This window comes from Podarcis filfolensis, assembly GCF_964270895.1.
Source record: "Podarcis filfolensis genome assembly, chromosome: 16".
Classification (NCBI taxonomy): domain Eukaryota; kingdom Metazoa; phylum Chordata; class Lepidosauria; order Squamata; family Lacertidae; genus Podarcis; species Podarcis filfolensis.
This window is the reverse complement of record NC_139620.1, coordinates 15,209,908-15,226,334: the sequence shown is the minus strand read 5'-3', so window position 1 is coordinate 15,226,334 and position 16,427 is coordinate 15,209,908. Positions and strand designations below refer to the sequence as shown.

The following is a 16,427-nucleotide window of genomic DNA, read 5'->3' as shown; positions in this document are numbered from 1 at the left end:
TGTTGCTGTTTATACCTCACCCATCTGACTGGGTTTGCCGCAGCCACTCTGGGTTGCTTCCAACATGAATAAAAACATAATGAAACAGTAAACAGTAAAAAAGCTTCCCTATACAGGGCTGCCTTCAGATGGCTCGGGTCAGAAAACTCCTTAACCTCCAACATGTCTCCGATGGGAATAGAGATGTCCTAAGGAAAAGTGGGACATTCCTGGATCAAATCAGAAACTGTAATGGCTTCTGTAAATCTGGGACTGTCCCTGGAAAATAGGAACACTTGGAGGGTCTGTCAAGGCTATCGGTGGTTACTAACTACCATGCTCTGCCTCTGTGGTCAGAGGCAGTAAATGCTTCTGAATACTAGTTGCTGGAAAGTACAGGAGGGGAGAGGAGTCTTGTGCTCTTGAGTTCTGCTTGCCAGTTTCCCACTGGGGCATTTGGTTGGCTGCTGTGAGAACAGGATTCTGGGCTTGATGGGCTGCCATTGGCCTGATCCGGCAGGACTCATCTGATGTATATTTGAGGGAACCTCTGGCCAGTGTCCTGGGCTGGCCGCATTTGCATTTCTTGCAGTGTCTCAAATTTTGGGTCCCCAGCTGTTGTTGGACTACAACTCCCATCATCCCTGACCACTGGTCATACCTAGCTAAGGATGATGGGAGTTGTAGTCCAGCAGCAGCTGGGGACCCAGGTTTGAGAAACACTGCAACACTATGGATTGGCTGGTGACTGTCAAATCCCTTGAGGCGGGGAGCCCAACATCACCAGCCCATCTGTGAAGTTAGAGAAATGCAAACTCAGCCAGCCCACAATAGCCAGATTGTGCCTTTCTGAGCTTTGCTGTTCTTCAGCTGTAGAACGGGACTGCATGCTTCAGTGCTGACAAAACATTTCTCTTCCCTTTTTAAAAAAAGTTACTCTTGTGATTAGCCATGCAGAAGCCACTTCTTTCAACTGCTCCTTCTCTCAGCGTCAGACCTCCTCACATGTAAAGCAGGAGCATTGACAGCTTGTTGTTTTTTTGATGGGGGTGTTCCTTCAGCTCCACTGGCCAGCTGAGATTTCTGTCTTGGAATGCAGTACGATTGCATCTTATGCAGAGGTTCCGTTCCAATGAAGGTTCCATGTACACATGAACATTGTGTGTACATTGTGAATCCCCCATACTCTATGAGAGCCAGCATGCTGAGCAGGTCTTGCCCCTCCAAGCAAGACAGAGAGCTAAAAGTTGTTCCCCTAGCTCTTCTCCAAAATCTTTCTCCTATTTTAGTCTTAATGAGATAAGGGGAGGGGTGGCCAATTGTTGTGAAGGTTTTATATAGTTTGAAAACAATTCCCTTTAGGATAATACTGGTTTAAATGGTTATTTGGTGAGGTTGTCATAAGACTGTAGAGATGGAAGTGTTAGAAACTTGGGTATATAAGCTATGCGCCAAATGGCTCCTTAAACCAGGGTTACAGTTGCCAAAGTGGAACGCCTAGCTGCCATTTAGGGCGCAGATGGCTCAAAAGTTGCATCCTGGCACCTGGGCATCTTCACTTGGTCACAAGTGGCCGATTGTTGTTGTTGTTTAGTCGTTTAGTCGTATCCGACTCTTTGTGACCCCATGGACCAGAGCAGACTCCTGTCTTCTACTGCCTCCCGCAGTTTGGTCAAACTCATGCTGGTAGCTTCGAGAACACTGTCCAACCATCTCGTCCTCTGTCTCAGCTTCAGGATCTGTCTTTCCAGTGAGCCCTCAGAGCTGATTTCCTTCAGAATGGAGAGGTTTGATCTTCTTGCAGTTCATGGGACTCTCAAGAGGCTCCTCTAGCACCATAATTCAAAAGTATCAATTCTTCGGCGATCAGCCTTCTTTATGGTCCAGCTCTCACTTCCATACATCACTACTGGGAAAACCATAGCTTTAACTGTAAGGACCTTTGTTGGCAAGGTGATGTCTCTGCTTTTTAAGATGCTGTCTAGGTTGGTCATTGATTTCCTCCCAAGAAAAGTGGCCGATAGCCAGGTGCAAAATGCGCCTGGCAAATTTCAAACGCTACCTGCAATGCTATGCATTGCCACGTTTTTCCTGCAGCAAACTTAATCACAGCTGCCCCTCCGGAAACGGTATATGCTTGCTATCTCGTGTGTAGTTTATGGGATGCAGCAGAGACTGGGCTCCATCTTGTTTCCAGCTCTATACACAATTTGTGTGTTTTGAGTCCAAGTGCAGGGAAGTTGGGGGGCCCTGCTTGGAAATGTAAACGGGGGAAACCCCATTGAGCAGAAGTGCCTGTAAGCAGCATTGTGCTTCCTGTTGACCCCTCTGTGCTGGGAAACTGAACTGGCTGTTCCAGTGCACAGGCAGGGGTTTTGTATTGGCTCTGGGGAGTTCTCCAAAATGGTAAGAATAGGCCTGGGGGCACAGGCAAAGAAAAGATGTCTTCACTCCTTAATTTTTTAATTTTTTTTAAAGCACCATTTAGAAGCAACAATCAATATTCAACAATCTCTTTTCACACACACCGAGAGAGAGAGAGAGAGAGAGAGAGAGAGAAGAACCAGATGTCTAACTACATTTAACTTTTAACCTTAAGTTTTTCAGCAAAAGTATCATCCCACAAACCTCCACGTGTCCTCAGAGCCCATAAGCCACGTTCCATCGATGTTACATATGTAATAAAACCAAGCCGGGCTGATTGAAAAGTGATGGTGGTTTTTGTCTGCATGACTCTCTTGGATGCGGGTTGTCTGTTGGTCCATTGGTCTTAAGTCCCAGCGTTGTGAGGTCCAGATCTCAAAACAGGTCTGCATTTAGTGTCTTCCAATACCTTTCAATAGATAGCAAGCCACGCTGCTGCCTTTATATCTCCAGCCAGGAATTTATATGGTAGCTTGTAGCATGGAAGGTTAAAGGTGGGCCTGCTTGCCTCTACTGCCTTGTCTCCACTTGGATCAGCTCGCTGAATTGTACACTGCTGCAGATCTCCCTTGGGATCCACCCAGGATGGCAACCCAGCTTGCTTTTCAGCTGGCCCTTTTTGAATGAACAGGCTGCTTTTAGGGGGTGGGGAGTTTAGTCTGTCCAAGAAAGCATACAGCTCACAAAAACTGTTTATAAAATCCAATAGTACAAGCACCATGTAAATGTTTAAAAAACCGAGGCCAATTAAAATAAATAAAAAGGCTGTCCGTGCAAGAACAAATCTCTGAAATGCAGCCTAGATTAAGGAAAAGGCAGGACAAAATAAATGAGGCTTATGGAAGCACAGCTTAAAATAAATTTGGACACCTAGGAGGGAAGGAGAGGCTGGGTCTACACTGACTGACAGCTGCGGCTCTCCAGGGGGTCAGGCTGGGGGTGTTCGTACCTGGTGATTGAACTGGAAGCCTTCTGCATGCAGGACAGGTGTCCTCTGCCCATGAGCTCCAGACCCTCCCCTTTCATGCTATAGATCAGTGCTTCCCAACTGGTGCTCTGTGAACCACAGGGGGTCCGCGTAACCCACCCATGGCACCATTGACGTAACAAAACCTGCCATACAGATATCGAAAGGTTCAGAAGCAGAAGGTCCATAGCTTGGCTTTTGAAAAACAGGGGTCCGCAGTACTTAGCTAACTGGGAACCACTAGATTGATATGAGCTTTAATCTGCAAATATTTTCCAAGTCCGTTTTGCTGCCCTGCTGATGACTGCATGCAAGACTCGAAACACCCGGGCATGTATTAGTCCTGGAAGACAACACTTTATGCTTGGCAGTTCTTTCAATAAAATTTGCGTCACCAGTTAGCTCAGCTGGTGTTGAAAATGCCAAGGTCGCATATGGCATTATCCCCATATAGACGGCCTGCGTATTCCTGCATTGCAGGGGGCTGGGGGCCCTTCCGACTCTCTGATTCTATGCTGCCTTTGTCTCCCCCCCCCAGGCTATGACTTTGCAGCGGTCCTGGAGTGGTTTGCGGAGCGGGTGGACCGCATCATCCTCCTCTTTGACGCCCACAAGCTGGACATCTCGGATGAGTTCTCCGAGGTGATCAAGGCCCTGAAGAACCACGAGGACAAGATCCGGGTGGTGCTGAACAAGGCGGACCAGATCGAGACGCAGCAGCTGATGAGGGTCTACGGTGCCCTCATGTGGTCGCTGGGCAAGATCATCAATACACCCGAGGTGGTGCGTGTCTACATTGGCTCCTTCTGGTCCCACCCGCTCCTCATCCCAGACAACCGGAAGCTCTTCGAGGCGGAGGAGCAAGACCTCTTCAAGGACATCCAGTCCCTCCCGCGAAATGCTGCCTTAAGAAAGCTCAATGACCTCATCAAGCGGGCCAGGCTGGCCAAGGTGGGTGCCCGTCCCCGGGGGGGGGGCGGGTTTTTTCCTGTCCTTCAAGGCCAGGCAGGTGTGCTCTGGCTGCCCAGTGATGGAGGAAGGGTGCCCGTCCCAGGTGGCTCCCTTTCAGTATGTTTCATAGCACAATTCAAAGTGTCGGTGCTGACCTTTAATGCCCTAAACGGCCTCGGCCCTGTATACCTGAAAGAGTGGCACCATCTCCCTTGTCCAGCCCAGACACTGAGGTCCAGATCCGAGGGCCTTCTGGCGGTTCCCTCACAGCGAGAAGTGAGGTTAAAGGGAACCAGGCAGAGGGCCTTCTTGGTAGTGGCGCCTGCCCTTTGGAACGCCCACCTGGCAGATGTCAAGGAAATAAACAACTATCTGACTTTTGGGCAGCCCTGTATTGGGAAGTTTTTTAACATTTGATGTTCTCAGGTGTTTTTATATTTTGTTGGAAGCCGCCCAGAGTGGCTGGGGCCACCCAGTCAGATGGGCAGCATTTTATTTTAATTTATTCAAGGGCAGAGGGCCCATTGGTTCACCCTCATCCAATGTCTTGTTTAGGGCAGTGGTCTTCAACTTCTCGAGAGCTGGGACTCCTCTGTAGCAGGATGGGACCCATTTCCAAAGGCAAAAGGGGGGCCCTTGGTGTTGGAATGACATGGGCAGGGCTGTCCTTCTGTTGAAGACCAGTTACCTAGCCCAGGTGTGGGGAGCCTGTCTCCCTCCAGATATTGCTGGACTCTTACTCCCATCAAAAAAACGAAGATCATAGCAACTGGTCCCATCACCTCCTGGCAAATAGAAGGGGAAGAAATTGAGGCAGTGAGAGATTTTACTTTCTTGGGCTCCATGATCACTGGAGATGGTGACAGCAGCCACGAAATTAAGACACCTGCTTCTTGGGAGGAAAGCAATGACCAACCTAGACAGCATCTTAAAAAGTAGAGACATCACCTTGCCAACAAAGGTCTGTATAGTAAAAGCTATGGTTTTCCCAGTAGTGATGTATGGAAGTGAAAGCTGGACCATAAAGAAGGCTGATCGCCGAAGAATTGATGCTTTTGAATTATGGTTATGGTGCTGGACTCTTGAGAGTCCCATGGACTGCAAGAAGATCAAACCTATCCATTCTTAAGGTTATCAGCCCTGAGTGCTCACTGGAAGGACAGATCGTGAAGCTGAGGCTCCAATACTTTGGCCACCTCATGAGAAGAGAAGACTCCCTGGAAAAGACCCTGATGTTGGGAAAGATGGAGGGCACAAGGAGAAGGGGACGACAGAGGACGAGATGGTTGGACAGTGTTCGCGAAGCTACCAGCATGAGTTTGACCAAACTGCGGGAGGCAGTGGAAGACAGAAGTGCCTGGCGTGCTCTGGTCCATGGGGTCACGAAGAGTCGGACACGACTAAACGACTAAACAACAACAACTCCCATCAGCTTCAGGATACCCCACCCAAAAGCCAGAGGTGATGGGATTTGTAGTCCAGCAATATCTGGAGGGAGACAGGCTCCCCACACCAGGCCTAGTCTCGCCCATCATTTATTTATTTTTGCAGCCGCTTGTGTCACCTGCAGTTGCTGAGTTCTCAGCCTCTTCTCCCCACCCCACTTGCAGGTCCATGCCTACATCATCAGCTCCTTGAAGAAGGAGATGCCCAACGTCTTTGGGAAGGAGAGCAAGAAGAAGGAGCTGGTGAGCAACCTGGGGGAGATATACCTGAAGATCGAGAGGGAGCACCAGATCTCGCCGGGGGATTTCCCCAACCTCAGGAAAATGCAGGTATGGAGGGATGTTGACCTGTGTAGTGTGTTTGGGGCAGGAGTGGGCGGGGCTTGGGCTTGCCTGGAGAGCAAGGAGGTCCTGGAGTCTTGCCGCATGTTTGTGTGTGTTGCAAAAATCACAATAGGGGAAACCGTGAAGCCAAACAATGTTTCTCGTGATTCCTGCAGCTCCTGTTAACTGCCCCCCCCCCCGGTCCTGCGAATCACAAGAGCAGGCGCTGGAAAGAATCACGCGGGGGAAACCGTGAAGCCAGCCGATGCCTCTACATGGCTCCATCCTTGTTTCAAACATTGTGATACATTGCGATGTTTAGCTGGTGATACATCACGGTGCTGAAAATTGGCGGCTGGGCTCTCCTTATGATGTTAGTTGTGATTTTTGCCTCCCAGCTTAAGGACCACAGACCTCCTGCCTCCGAGCACCAGTTGCTACAGGGACTGCAAGTGGGGAGAGTGGCGCTGTTGTGCTCAGGCCCTTTGGACTGATCCTGCAGGCGGGCTCCTCTTCCCCCGCAGTCAAGAGGCGGCGAAGCTTCTGAAGACCAGTAGCAGGAAACCACGGGAGGGGAGTGTGTTGCTCTTGTGCAGGTCCTGCTTGCAGGTTTCCCATAAAGGTCAGCCACTGTGAGACCAGGATGCTGGACTAGTAGGGACCCGGCAGCATCCAGGCTGCTTGTTAACATTCCCAATGGAACCTCCAGATCCAGAGGCAGTCTTTCTGAACTCCCAGGTTCTTGGGGACGTTAGGCCACTGTTGAGAACAGAATACTGCGCGGAAAAACTCTGGAAAAGTGATTTGTAGTTCACAGCATGTTATTTTTTGAAGGGGAACTACTTAAAAGTGATTTACAGATGGTATTTAACTCTGAGTAGGCTTGCAAAAATGTATAAGACTGAATCGGATAAGTACTGGAGATGCAAAGAGGTTGAGGGAATGTTCTTTCATATGTGTTGGACTTGTAGAAGGTTAAAAGAGTATTGGGAAATGATCCATAATGAATTGAAAACAAATGTTTAAAAGTACTTTCCCCGCCAAAACAGAGTCCTTTCTGTTGGGGATTATTCAGACTGAAATTCCCAGGTGCCAAAAAAGATTATTTATGTAAGCCACTACTGTGGCCTGTGTTTTGTCAGCCCAAAAATGGAAAATGAGGTCCCAACCAAAGAAGAGTGGCAGCTTAAGTTGACAGAATACACACAGCTTGCAGACTTAACATATAGAATAAGAAAACAAGAAGAACATACGTTTAGGGAAGATTGGAACATGTTTATTGAATATATGGGAAATAACTGCGTACAGCTGAAAACGGTGGCAGCATTAAGATAAATTCAACAGTGTAAACAAGTTTTGATGGATGTAATAATGGAATGCTGAATGGTATAGTTTTTGTAAAATATGCAAGGATTTATGATACGTAAAATGAAACATGGAAAGAGAAGTCATTTATATTTTAAGGATGTAAAAAATGAGTACAGTCATACCTCAAGTTACAGACCCTTCAGGTTGTGCATTTTCAGGTTACGTACACACCGAAACCCAGAAGTACCGGAACCAGTTACTTCCGGGTTTTGGCGCATGCACAGACACAGTGCTGCAGGTTGCAAATGCTGTGGGTTGCGAACGTGCCTCCCGCACGGAACACGTTTGCAACCCGAGCGTCCACTGTACTTTAAATTGTAAAACAGAAAATGTAATAAAAATTATATACAAAAAGAACGGAATGCTGGACTTTACTTCAGGCTCTTCACATGCCACCTTGTTGTCCCCCCAGGAGCAGCTGCTTACGCAGGACTTCAGCAAGTTCCAGCCGCTGAAGTCGAAGCTGCTGGACGCGGTGGACGACATGCTGGCCAACGACATTGCGCGCCTGATGGTGATGGTGCGGCAGGAGGAGGCTCAGATGCCCACGCAGGTGGTGAAGGGCGGGGCCTTCGAGGGCACCATGAACGGGCCCTTCGGCCACGGCTACGGCGAGGGGGCGGGCGAGGGCATCGACGACCTTGAGTGGGTGGTGAGCAAGGACAAGCCCACATACGACGAGATCTTCTACACCCTCTCGCCCGTCAACGGCAAGATCACGGGCGCCAGCGCCAAGAAGGAGATGGTCAAGTCCAAGCTGCCCAACACCGTCCTGGGCAAGATCTGGAAGCTGGCGGACGTGGACAAGGACGGGCTGCTAGACGATGAGGAGTTTGCCCTTGCCAACCACCTCATCAAGGTCAAGCTGGAGGGGCACGAGCTGCCCGCCGAACTGCCCTCCCACCTGGTCCCGCCCTCCAAGCGCAGGCACGAATGATGCCCCCTCCCTGTCGAGCGGGAGGGGCCCCCGCCTCTTGACTCTGCCCAGCCTTTGGGTGGGCCGCCTGCCCTCAGGAACTCGGCTTTGAACTCCCCCGCCCCACAAGAACAAAAGACGCCACCCCAAACCCACAGATGATTTCGTTTTTTAAAGAAATGTTTTAATACATCTGCTGTCTTTGAGGCAGTCGTCTTGTGTGGTGCTGGGGAGGGATCTCTCTCCTGTCGGTATCCTCTTCTCTAGACGAGAGCCCGCAGGGGTGGGTGCCAGGGGTGGTGCCAGTCCCAGCACCTGTCTGACGAGGGGCTCACCTGGGCTGAGGCCCACACCTTGGTGCTTTTAACTCCCGCAGGTGGTTTTCCCCGTCGACACTTGAGAGGGTGTCTGTAAGTTCCTCACACCCAGTGGTGTTTGGGTCCTGGTTCAGGGCCTCTGGATCATTGTGGGGTCTGCCCCCACTTCTTGGGTGACGCCACCCAGCCTTGGCAACCTTAGGGTGACCTCCTCACTGCCCCCCCCACGCCATCACAGTCACTTTCTGAGAACATGCACCACCACCTGTTTTGACACCTCAGACTGACGCATCACTTCCTGCTTTGCCTAAGAGGTGGTTTATGTTTTTGACATCACTTCCTCCACCCTCCCACCCACCCTGTGCCTTTACAAAGTGGTGCTATAATGGGATTTAATGGGACCAGCTGCTCACATCCCGGTGGCAAAGGGTTAACGCTGCACCGAATGCATCTCCCCTTCCCCCCCACCCCCCACGCCATGCAGGCACTGGGCAAGAAATTGATAGGGAGGTGATGGGGGGTGGCATTGAGTGGAAAGGGGGGGCGGGTTCTCCATATTGCACTTATTTTCTGGCAGGGGTGGGCTCCACGGTGGGCGTGGAGGTCTCCAGGGATGAGCTAGACCCTGCGGTCTGTTTGGCTCAGAAAATCCAGGACTTGTGCATGGGAAAGGATTTGAAGATTTTAAGGTTGTACGTTGTGTCTGAAGAGAGGGAGGCTTATGATGGTCTTTGTTACCCACCAGGCCTGCCAAGGAAGGAAGGAGATATGGTTGGGGGGTTGGCATTACAGCCTCCCCCCACCCCCACCCCCAAAATGACTTCAACCTCTCTCTGTGTGTTTGGGTCGGAGGGATAAATGATTTCGCCCACCCTGCCCTCTGCCAGAAGGTTGAAGGAAGATGGGCCAGTGTCTTAACCCTGTAGATGGAACATGATTGGCTGAGTCTGCCCAGAGCTGCTTATTGGGATTAGATCCTGCTAAGACCTCGGAGGGGGGTCAAAAGTGCAGCTTGGTGTCAGAAGCGGAGGGAGCTGTTGAATGTTCCACCTGCACCCCTTGCATTAAAGTTGATTTTTGGAGATTTGCAGCTGCCTGTTCATTCCCCCCCAAACACTCACACATCCACACTTTAGTATTTTAAAAGTTTAATAACCCTGTGCTGCTCCAGTGCCAACAAGATGGGCTGTCGTTGGCTACACAGCAAAGCCAGAAACTTCAACCTGGATGAACCTGGAAAGGTGTAGTGCTTTCAGTGGGGAAGATTACTGAACACAGAACCCACCCCTGACCATTCAATGCAAGTCCTGCTTAGCACAAGGCTCCACAGGACACAGCTCCCTAGAGTTGGCATCTTGTCTGTCTTGGGGGACAGTAGAGGAGTGTGCCTTTGCAGCTCCTGCCAGATATGGGAGAGACATGTTTCATTGCAGCTGGGGCAGATGAAGGCGTCCAGTTGTGCTGCTGCAGATGCACCAGGTATTTCTTCTCTTCTGCGCTCCTCCCACCGGTCATTCCTCCTCTGGGCACTGCTGTGGATGCATGACCTGGATGTCCGTCTCCAGGCACCGCGGTCGTCTGCAAGGGATTCCCATGTGGTGGGGTTTATGTAGCCAGCCGTCCTATCCCCCTATGCATCCATGCCAACAATTGAATTCTGAGGACAAGGAAGCTTGTGTGTTCGGTATCAGGGTGTTGACAGGCGCAAATTATGTTTGTGCGTATTGCAAATGCAGAAAACTCCCGGCTCCGTTTCATTGAGGATCGTGTGATATAAATAACGAGTCAAAGAACGCACCTGTCTGGTTCGTGGGTTTTTATCTCCGAAAAAGAGTGCTATTTCAGTTAATGTGATGGTTTCCCCTGTTGTCATGGAAATGTTGAAGATATTTGGAATCTTCACCCTGAAAGTGAAGGTGGCTAGGAGAAAGCGAATAGAGGAAAGGTTTTCCTCCCTCTCTCGTAGCACTAAAACATATGGCCCATCCCATGAAGTGAAATGTTGGAAGATTCAGGGCAGATAAAAGAAATTCCTTCTTTATGCAGCAAAGCGTTAACCTGTGGAACTCCCTCCCACAGGAGGCAGGGATGGCCACCATCTTGGATGGCTTTAAAAAAGGATTGGACATGTTCCTGGAAAGGAAAGGGCTATTGATGGCTACTAGCCGGGATGACTTATGCTCTTGCCTCCATTGTCGGAGGCAGCAATGCTTTATGAATACCATTTGCTGGAAACCACAGGAGGGCAGAGGGCTCTTGTGCTCAGGTCCTGCTTGCAGGTTTCCCATAATAGGCATCTGGTTTGCAACTGTGAGAAGAGGATTCTGGACTAGATGGTCCTGACCCTGCACAGTTCTGCTTATGTTCTTATCGCTAACTTGAGGTGGCTCAAAAAGCTCAAGGCTAGGAATAGCCATTCATAAGCAGGTATTTTCCCTTCCATCTTCAGCCAGAAGGAAGTGATTGGAAGTATCTGTTCCCAACAAACCACCAGTTGCTGCTTTAGCAAAATCAGGACAAGCTGTAGTTAGAATCATAGATTATTATTTATTTTTTGAAGGAATCCTGAGTATCTTCTTCTAGCCGCGCAACTCCCTGCAATGCAGGAATACGCAGCCAACCTATACGGGGATCAAATTTGCAAACTTGGCGTTATCAGCACCGTGTTCTAACCAAACGAGATATCCAGCTGATTAGTCGGTTTAAAATAGGATTGGCTTTGTGCCAGCCAGAACGGGAAACTGTGGTTTGGAGGTGGGTCGTTGAGACAAGCTGTATTTTAAAATAGTTTGTCGTGGTTTGCACAAAACGATTCTCATTTGAAAACAAAAGTGGGTACTTCTGCTCTTGTATAAGGTGGGAGATGAATTGATGTAGCTCCCCCGCAAAAAAAAAAAACCAGCCACTAAGTTAGATGTGGGGTGGAGGAGGGGGAGTTTTACACTGGTAGCTCTCAAAAGGAGGAGCAGGCCAGGGAAAGGGGGGGGGCTAGAAATGCAGAGATTATGGAGAAAGGGGTGTGTCCTTATTGGGGAGGGGGGGAGCAAATTACCCCATTAACTCACTGGAGATAGTGTGCTGGGAAAAGTGACGCTGGCTGCCCAGAGAGAGAGAGAGACGGAAGTCTCCCTTGTGCCCTTAAAGGACTTTATGATTGGAAGCTGGTCTGATTCCCGTCTGGTGCAGTCACCCCCAGGAATGCCGGTGTGCGGCTCGATGAGGCATTCCTTCCCATCCCCATTTAGAAAAGGGTTTCCTGCAGTCCAAGCATTCCAGCTTATCTTTGCCCTGGGTTCATGCCAACATTCTTGCTTACAGCTGGTCCCAGGGGCCAAGAAGCAGCCCGGAGCAAGCCAGGAGGGGGTGGGGACCCACAAGGCCCAGTCTCTGGGCCTGCAGAGCAGCCGGCTCATGTCTGTAATGCCACAATAGCTTCGAAGGGGGTGGCTAGGCAGGTGGGGGCCATGGCAGCTGGAAGATTCCTCCTTGGGAAGCCTTGATCTGCCCCTGCCCTGGGATCACAGCTGGACAGCGAGGGGGCACTTTTTGGCTGGCAGTGTGTGTGTGTCTGGTGCCACCACCCAGCCCTTGCCAAAGCCAAATGCTCTGTGACAGGTGATCAGGGGGCCAGAGGGGATTCCAGTTGCAGTCAGGTGTGGGTGCAGTTTTTCAGAGCCGTAGCCACAGAGGGACTAGCCATGTTTTTTGCCCCGGACGAAACCTCCAGAGGGGTGCCATTGAGGCTCCCAGCCTGTGATTTCTGTGTACGCAAATGCGCATGGAGATGAGTGCCAAACTGGGTCTTTGACCCAAGTGAAAATCACCCTCGTTTCTCCCCCTGCAGTTTTTTTGGACTTGAGAGTTTCAGGCATGCAATAATCTGTTCTGGTCACCACCATCTCTCCACCGCCCTCTTCTTCACTTTCTTCTTCACCCAAAAGTTTGAGCCAAACCTAGATGTTCAAATTATTTCCTCGAAGGAACCAGAGTTCTCTTCCTATTTCTAGTGAGTTCCTTTTTTAGGAAATGCCAGAGCTCTCTTCCTGTTTTATCCCCCACAACTCTGCAAAGTTGGGTGGACAGCCAGTGGCAACTTATCTCTGCCATTTGATCAACCTGAATCAGTGTAGGGTGTACATGCTGGCAAGTATTACTTTCAGCAATACTACAGGGGAGATTTCAGAAAATACCATTCACGCAGAGACTATGATCCTGTGGACAGAGACAAACAGAATCAGTTGCACACAGTGCTTTTTTCCTATAAAAAAGTTTAGGGATACTCTCATTTTGTCTCGAGGAAAGCACCATTTTATAGTTCAAATTGGGAAAAATAAATATAGTAAATGGACAAAAGTACAAAGATTCACAAAATATTTAGGGGTATGCGTCCCCCTGCGCCCCCCCTGAAAAAAAGCAGTGGTTGCACATATTCTTTTGCACTGCCCCTGGTATCGAACAATTTGATCTAAGTTCATTAATCAGTTGGTTGTTAGCAGGGAGTGGCATTCAGATGAATGCAAGGTAGCCTTCCTTATGTTTACTCAGGATGGGGCTAAGATGGAGATAGTAGCCAGGTTTCTGCAACACACGGTGAAGATTCGTGAACGTTTTTGCTGAGTGGTTTTATTGTACTGGACCTTATTGGAGCCTTGTATATACGCCAATAAAGGTTTTAAGAATTTGAAATATGGCTGGGGTCAGATTGTGCCTGGCTCCTTCTGTGTGCCAAGCAGCTTCGCTGCCACTGAGCCGCAGCCTCCCTTGTGAAGCCTGGGATCAGGCGAGAGGGGGCAGCAAGAATAGGGCTGGGGCTTAAGAGGAAGAAGCTAGTAGTGCTATGGGAGGGGCTTCTTTTGGCTGCTCTCCCCTCTTAAAAAGCAAAAAGATTCCTTCCCACGTTCCAAGGATAAGTCTGTTCCCTGCAGAGAGAATAATCCTGTGGATGCTTATCTCTTTTTCCCTAAAGGGGAGAAGGTCACATCATCTCACAGGCCATCTTGAGCATCTGGCAGTATTCTTGAGCCCATCATCTCCTGCCCTGTTTGGAGCAGAGTCCAAGGAAGGAAACTCACAAGAGCCCAAGTCCTGCTTCCTTGCAGTGTGTGTGAGAGAGATAGAGAGTCTTGCTTGCAGGAGCAGAGGTGGGGCACACTTGCAATCTGGGCATGCGCACCCATTTTTGTGGGTGCCTACCAAGGGGAAGCATGAGGCTGCTGCCCTCTGCTGGCTGAAGTCGCTGTTTGCATGTCTAAACATAGAACCATAAAACTGCAGAGTTGGAATTGTAGAGTTGGAAAGGGAAGCCCAGCGGTCATCTAGTCCAACCCCCTGGAATGCAGGTATTGCAGCTCAGTGATTCCTATGTTTGTGATGCAGTTGCAGACTGGAGGGGTGTGACTTCATCCAAAGCAGGGTACTTGTGTTGAGACAAACTTCCTCAGTAAAGATAGGAGTGAGGGGTGATATGATTGGGTCTGGGTGCTTTGAAATTTAGCCACTCCGAGTCAGTAACCCCTGCTGTCCGCATAGCCACATTGGGAATACTTTGTACAGGTCTGGTCTCTCGACCTCAGAAAGTATGTTGCAGAGTTGGAAAATGTTCAGAAAAGGGAAACTTAAAATGATCAAGGGGGTGGAGCAAATCCTCTGTGAGGGAAGCTTGCAGCATTTCGGATTTTTTAGTTTAGACTCAGGAGTCAGCAGACTTTTCCAGCAGGGGGCCAGTCCACTGTCCCACTGTCCCCCAGACCTTGTGGGGGCCGGACTATATTTTGGAAAAAAATGAACGAATTCCTATGCTCCGCAAATAACCCACAGATGCATTTTAAATAAAAGGACACATTCAAACAAACAAATAGATATCTATCCTATCCTATCTCATATATATATATATATATATGATAGGATAGATATCTATCTATCCTGCCCTCCCCAGCCGAAGCTGGGCTCAGAGCGGCTAACAACAATAAAAGTAACGCAGCATTTTAAAATCAATTCAAAATCAAATTAATGGCAACCATTGGGCTAGTGTAAAAACATGCTGATTCCCAGACCGTCCATGGGCCAGATTTAGAAGGCGATTGGGCCGGATCCGGCCTCCAGGCCTTAGTTTGCCTACCCATGCTCTAAGGGCCTTTTGTGGCAAGTGGGTGCAGAACCGTCTGGCGGTAGCTGTGTTTGTTCTACTCCCAGTGTGAGTATTAACTATTGTTGCTGTTTTTCCCAGCAGAGGGCAGTGCAGCTTCATGCAAGCTGGAAATCTCTCCCCCCCCCCATAGGACTTTTGGATTGGGCATGTAGACAGGCGCAGGGCAAGGGGGTCAGGTTGATGATTCCGCAGCTGGAAGAGGTTGCATTAGGTGAGCCCCATGCAGGAGGCAGCACAGCGGCAGTGGTGCTAATTTATGAAACTTGCAGTCCCCCGGTGCTTAAATGTCTTTGGAAAGGGAATCAGATGGATCTATCAGGGATGTGGGTGGCGCCGTGCATTAAACCACAGAGCCTAGGGCTCGCCGTTCAGAAGGTCGGCAGTTCGAATCCCCGTGATGGGGTGAGTTCCCGTTGCCAGGTCCCTGCTCCTGCCAACCCAGCAGTTCGAAAGCACATCAAAGTGCAAGTAGATAAATAGGTACCGCTCTGGCGGGAAGGTAAACGGCATTTCCGTGCGCTGCTCTGGTTCGCCAGAAGCGGCTTAGTCATGCTGGCCACATGACCCGGAAGCTGTACGCCGGCTCCCTTGGCCAGTAAAGCGAGATGAGCGCCACAACCCCAGAGTCGGCCACGACTGGAGCTACGGTAATGGTCAGGGGTCCCTTTACCTTTAAGCAGGCATAAGCAGTCCATGGCTATTAGTCATGGTGGCTATATGCAACTCCAAGGCTTAGGGCGGCAACCCAGTGCCATCTGCTGTCAAAACTGGAGGGGGCCTCAGGTGACACCTAGATGCAATTTCTGAATGCCTAGTGCAGATGGCTGATCAGTCTCCATATGCTGCCTTATTGAGCTATGATTTGGAATGAGATAAGCAGGGTATCTGCTTTGCACGCAGGGAGGTCCCAGGTATCTCCAGGTAAAAAGATCAGGTAACTGGTGATGGGGAAACCTTTCTCCAGAGGGAGACCCTGGAGAGTTGCTGCCAGGCAGAGTGAGCAATGCTGGTGCAGACTGTATTTGCAGCCCTGTGGGACAGGTGCGCTCTGGGCCACTCTTTGCAAGGGGAGAGTTGGTGGCCAATGGGCACCCTCCAGTGCAGGGCCGGTGCAACCATCTCTGCCTCAGGCGGCGAGATCCACAGGGGCAGCAGAGCCCAATGTAGATTTTCATTCCCTCCTTGTTCCCCTTCCTCCCAGGTGGGGATGGAGGTGCCATTTTGTGCACCAAAGGGATGCGGGTGGCGCTGTGGTCTAAACCACTCTTGGGCTTGCCGATGGGAAGGTCGGCGGTTCGAATCCACACGACGGGTGAGCTCCCGTTGCTCTGTCCCAGGTTCTGCCAACCTAGCAGTTCAAAAGCTCACCAGTGCGAGTAGATAAATAGGTACCACTCCGGCAGGAAGGTAAACAGCGTTTCTGTGTGCTCTGGCTTCCGTTTCAGTGTTTCCGTTGCACCAGAAGCAGTTTAGTCATGCTGGCCACATGACCCAGAAAGCTGTGGACAAACACCGACTCCCTCAGCCTGAAGTGAGATAAGTGCCGCACCTCATAGTCACCATTGACTGGACTTAATCATCCAGAGGT

General features: G+C 50.0%; 1 protein-coding gene across 2 annotated transcripts in view; it reads left to right on the top strand.

Moving 5' to 3' along the window:
- The window catches only part of EHD1 (EH domain containing 1), a 33,551-nt gene extending 23,773 nt beyond the window's left edge, over positions 1-9,778 (top strand). For both annotated transcript variants that reach the window (XM_083592015.1, XM_083592014.1), the window contains exons 4-6: positions 3,909-4,321; positions 5,932-6,096; positions 7,871-9,778. In XM_083592015.1, the coding sequence (XP_083448141.1) occupies positions 3,909-4,321; positions 5,932-6,096; positions 7,871-8,395 (1,103 nt within the window). In that variant the 3' untranslated portion in view covers positions 8,396-9,778. The remainder of the gene's footprint in view (positions 1-3,908; positions 4,322-5,931; positions 6,097-7,870) is intronic.
- The last annotated feature ends 6,649 nt before the right edge of the window (positions 9,779-16,427 follow it).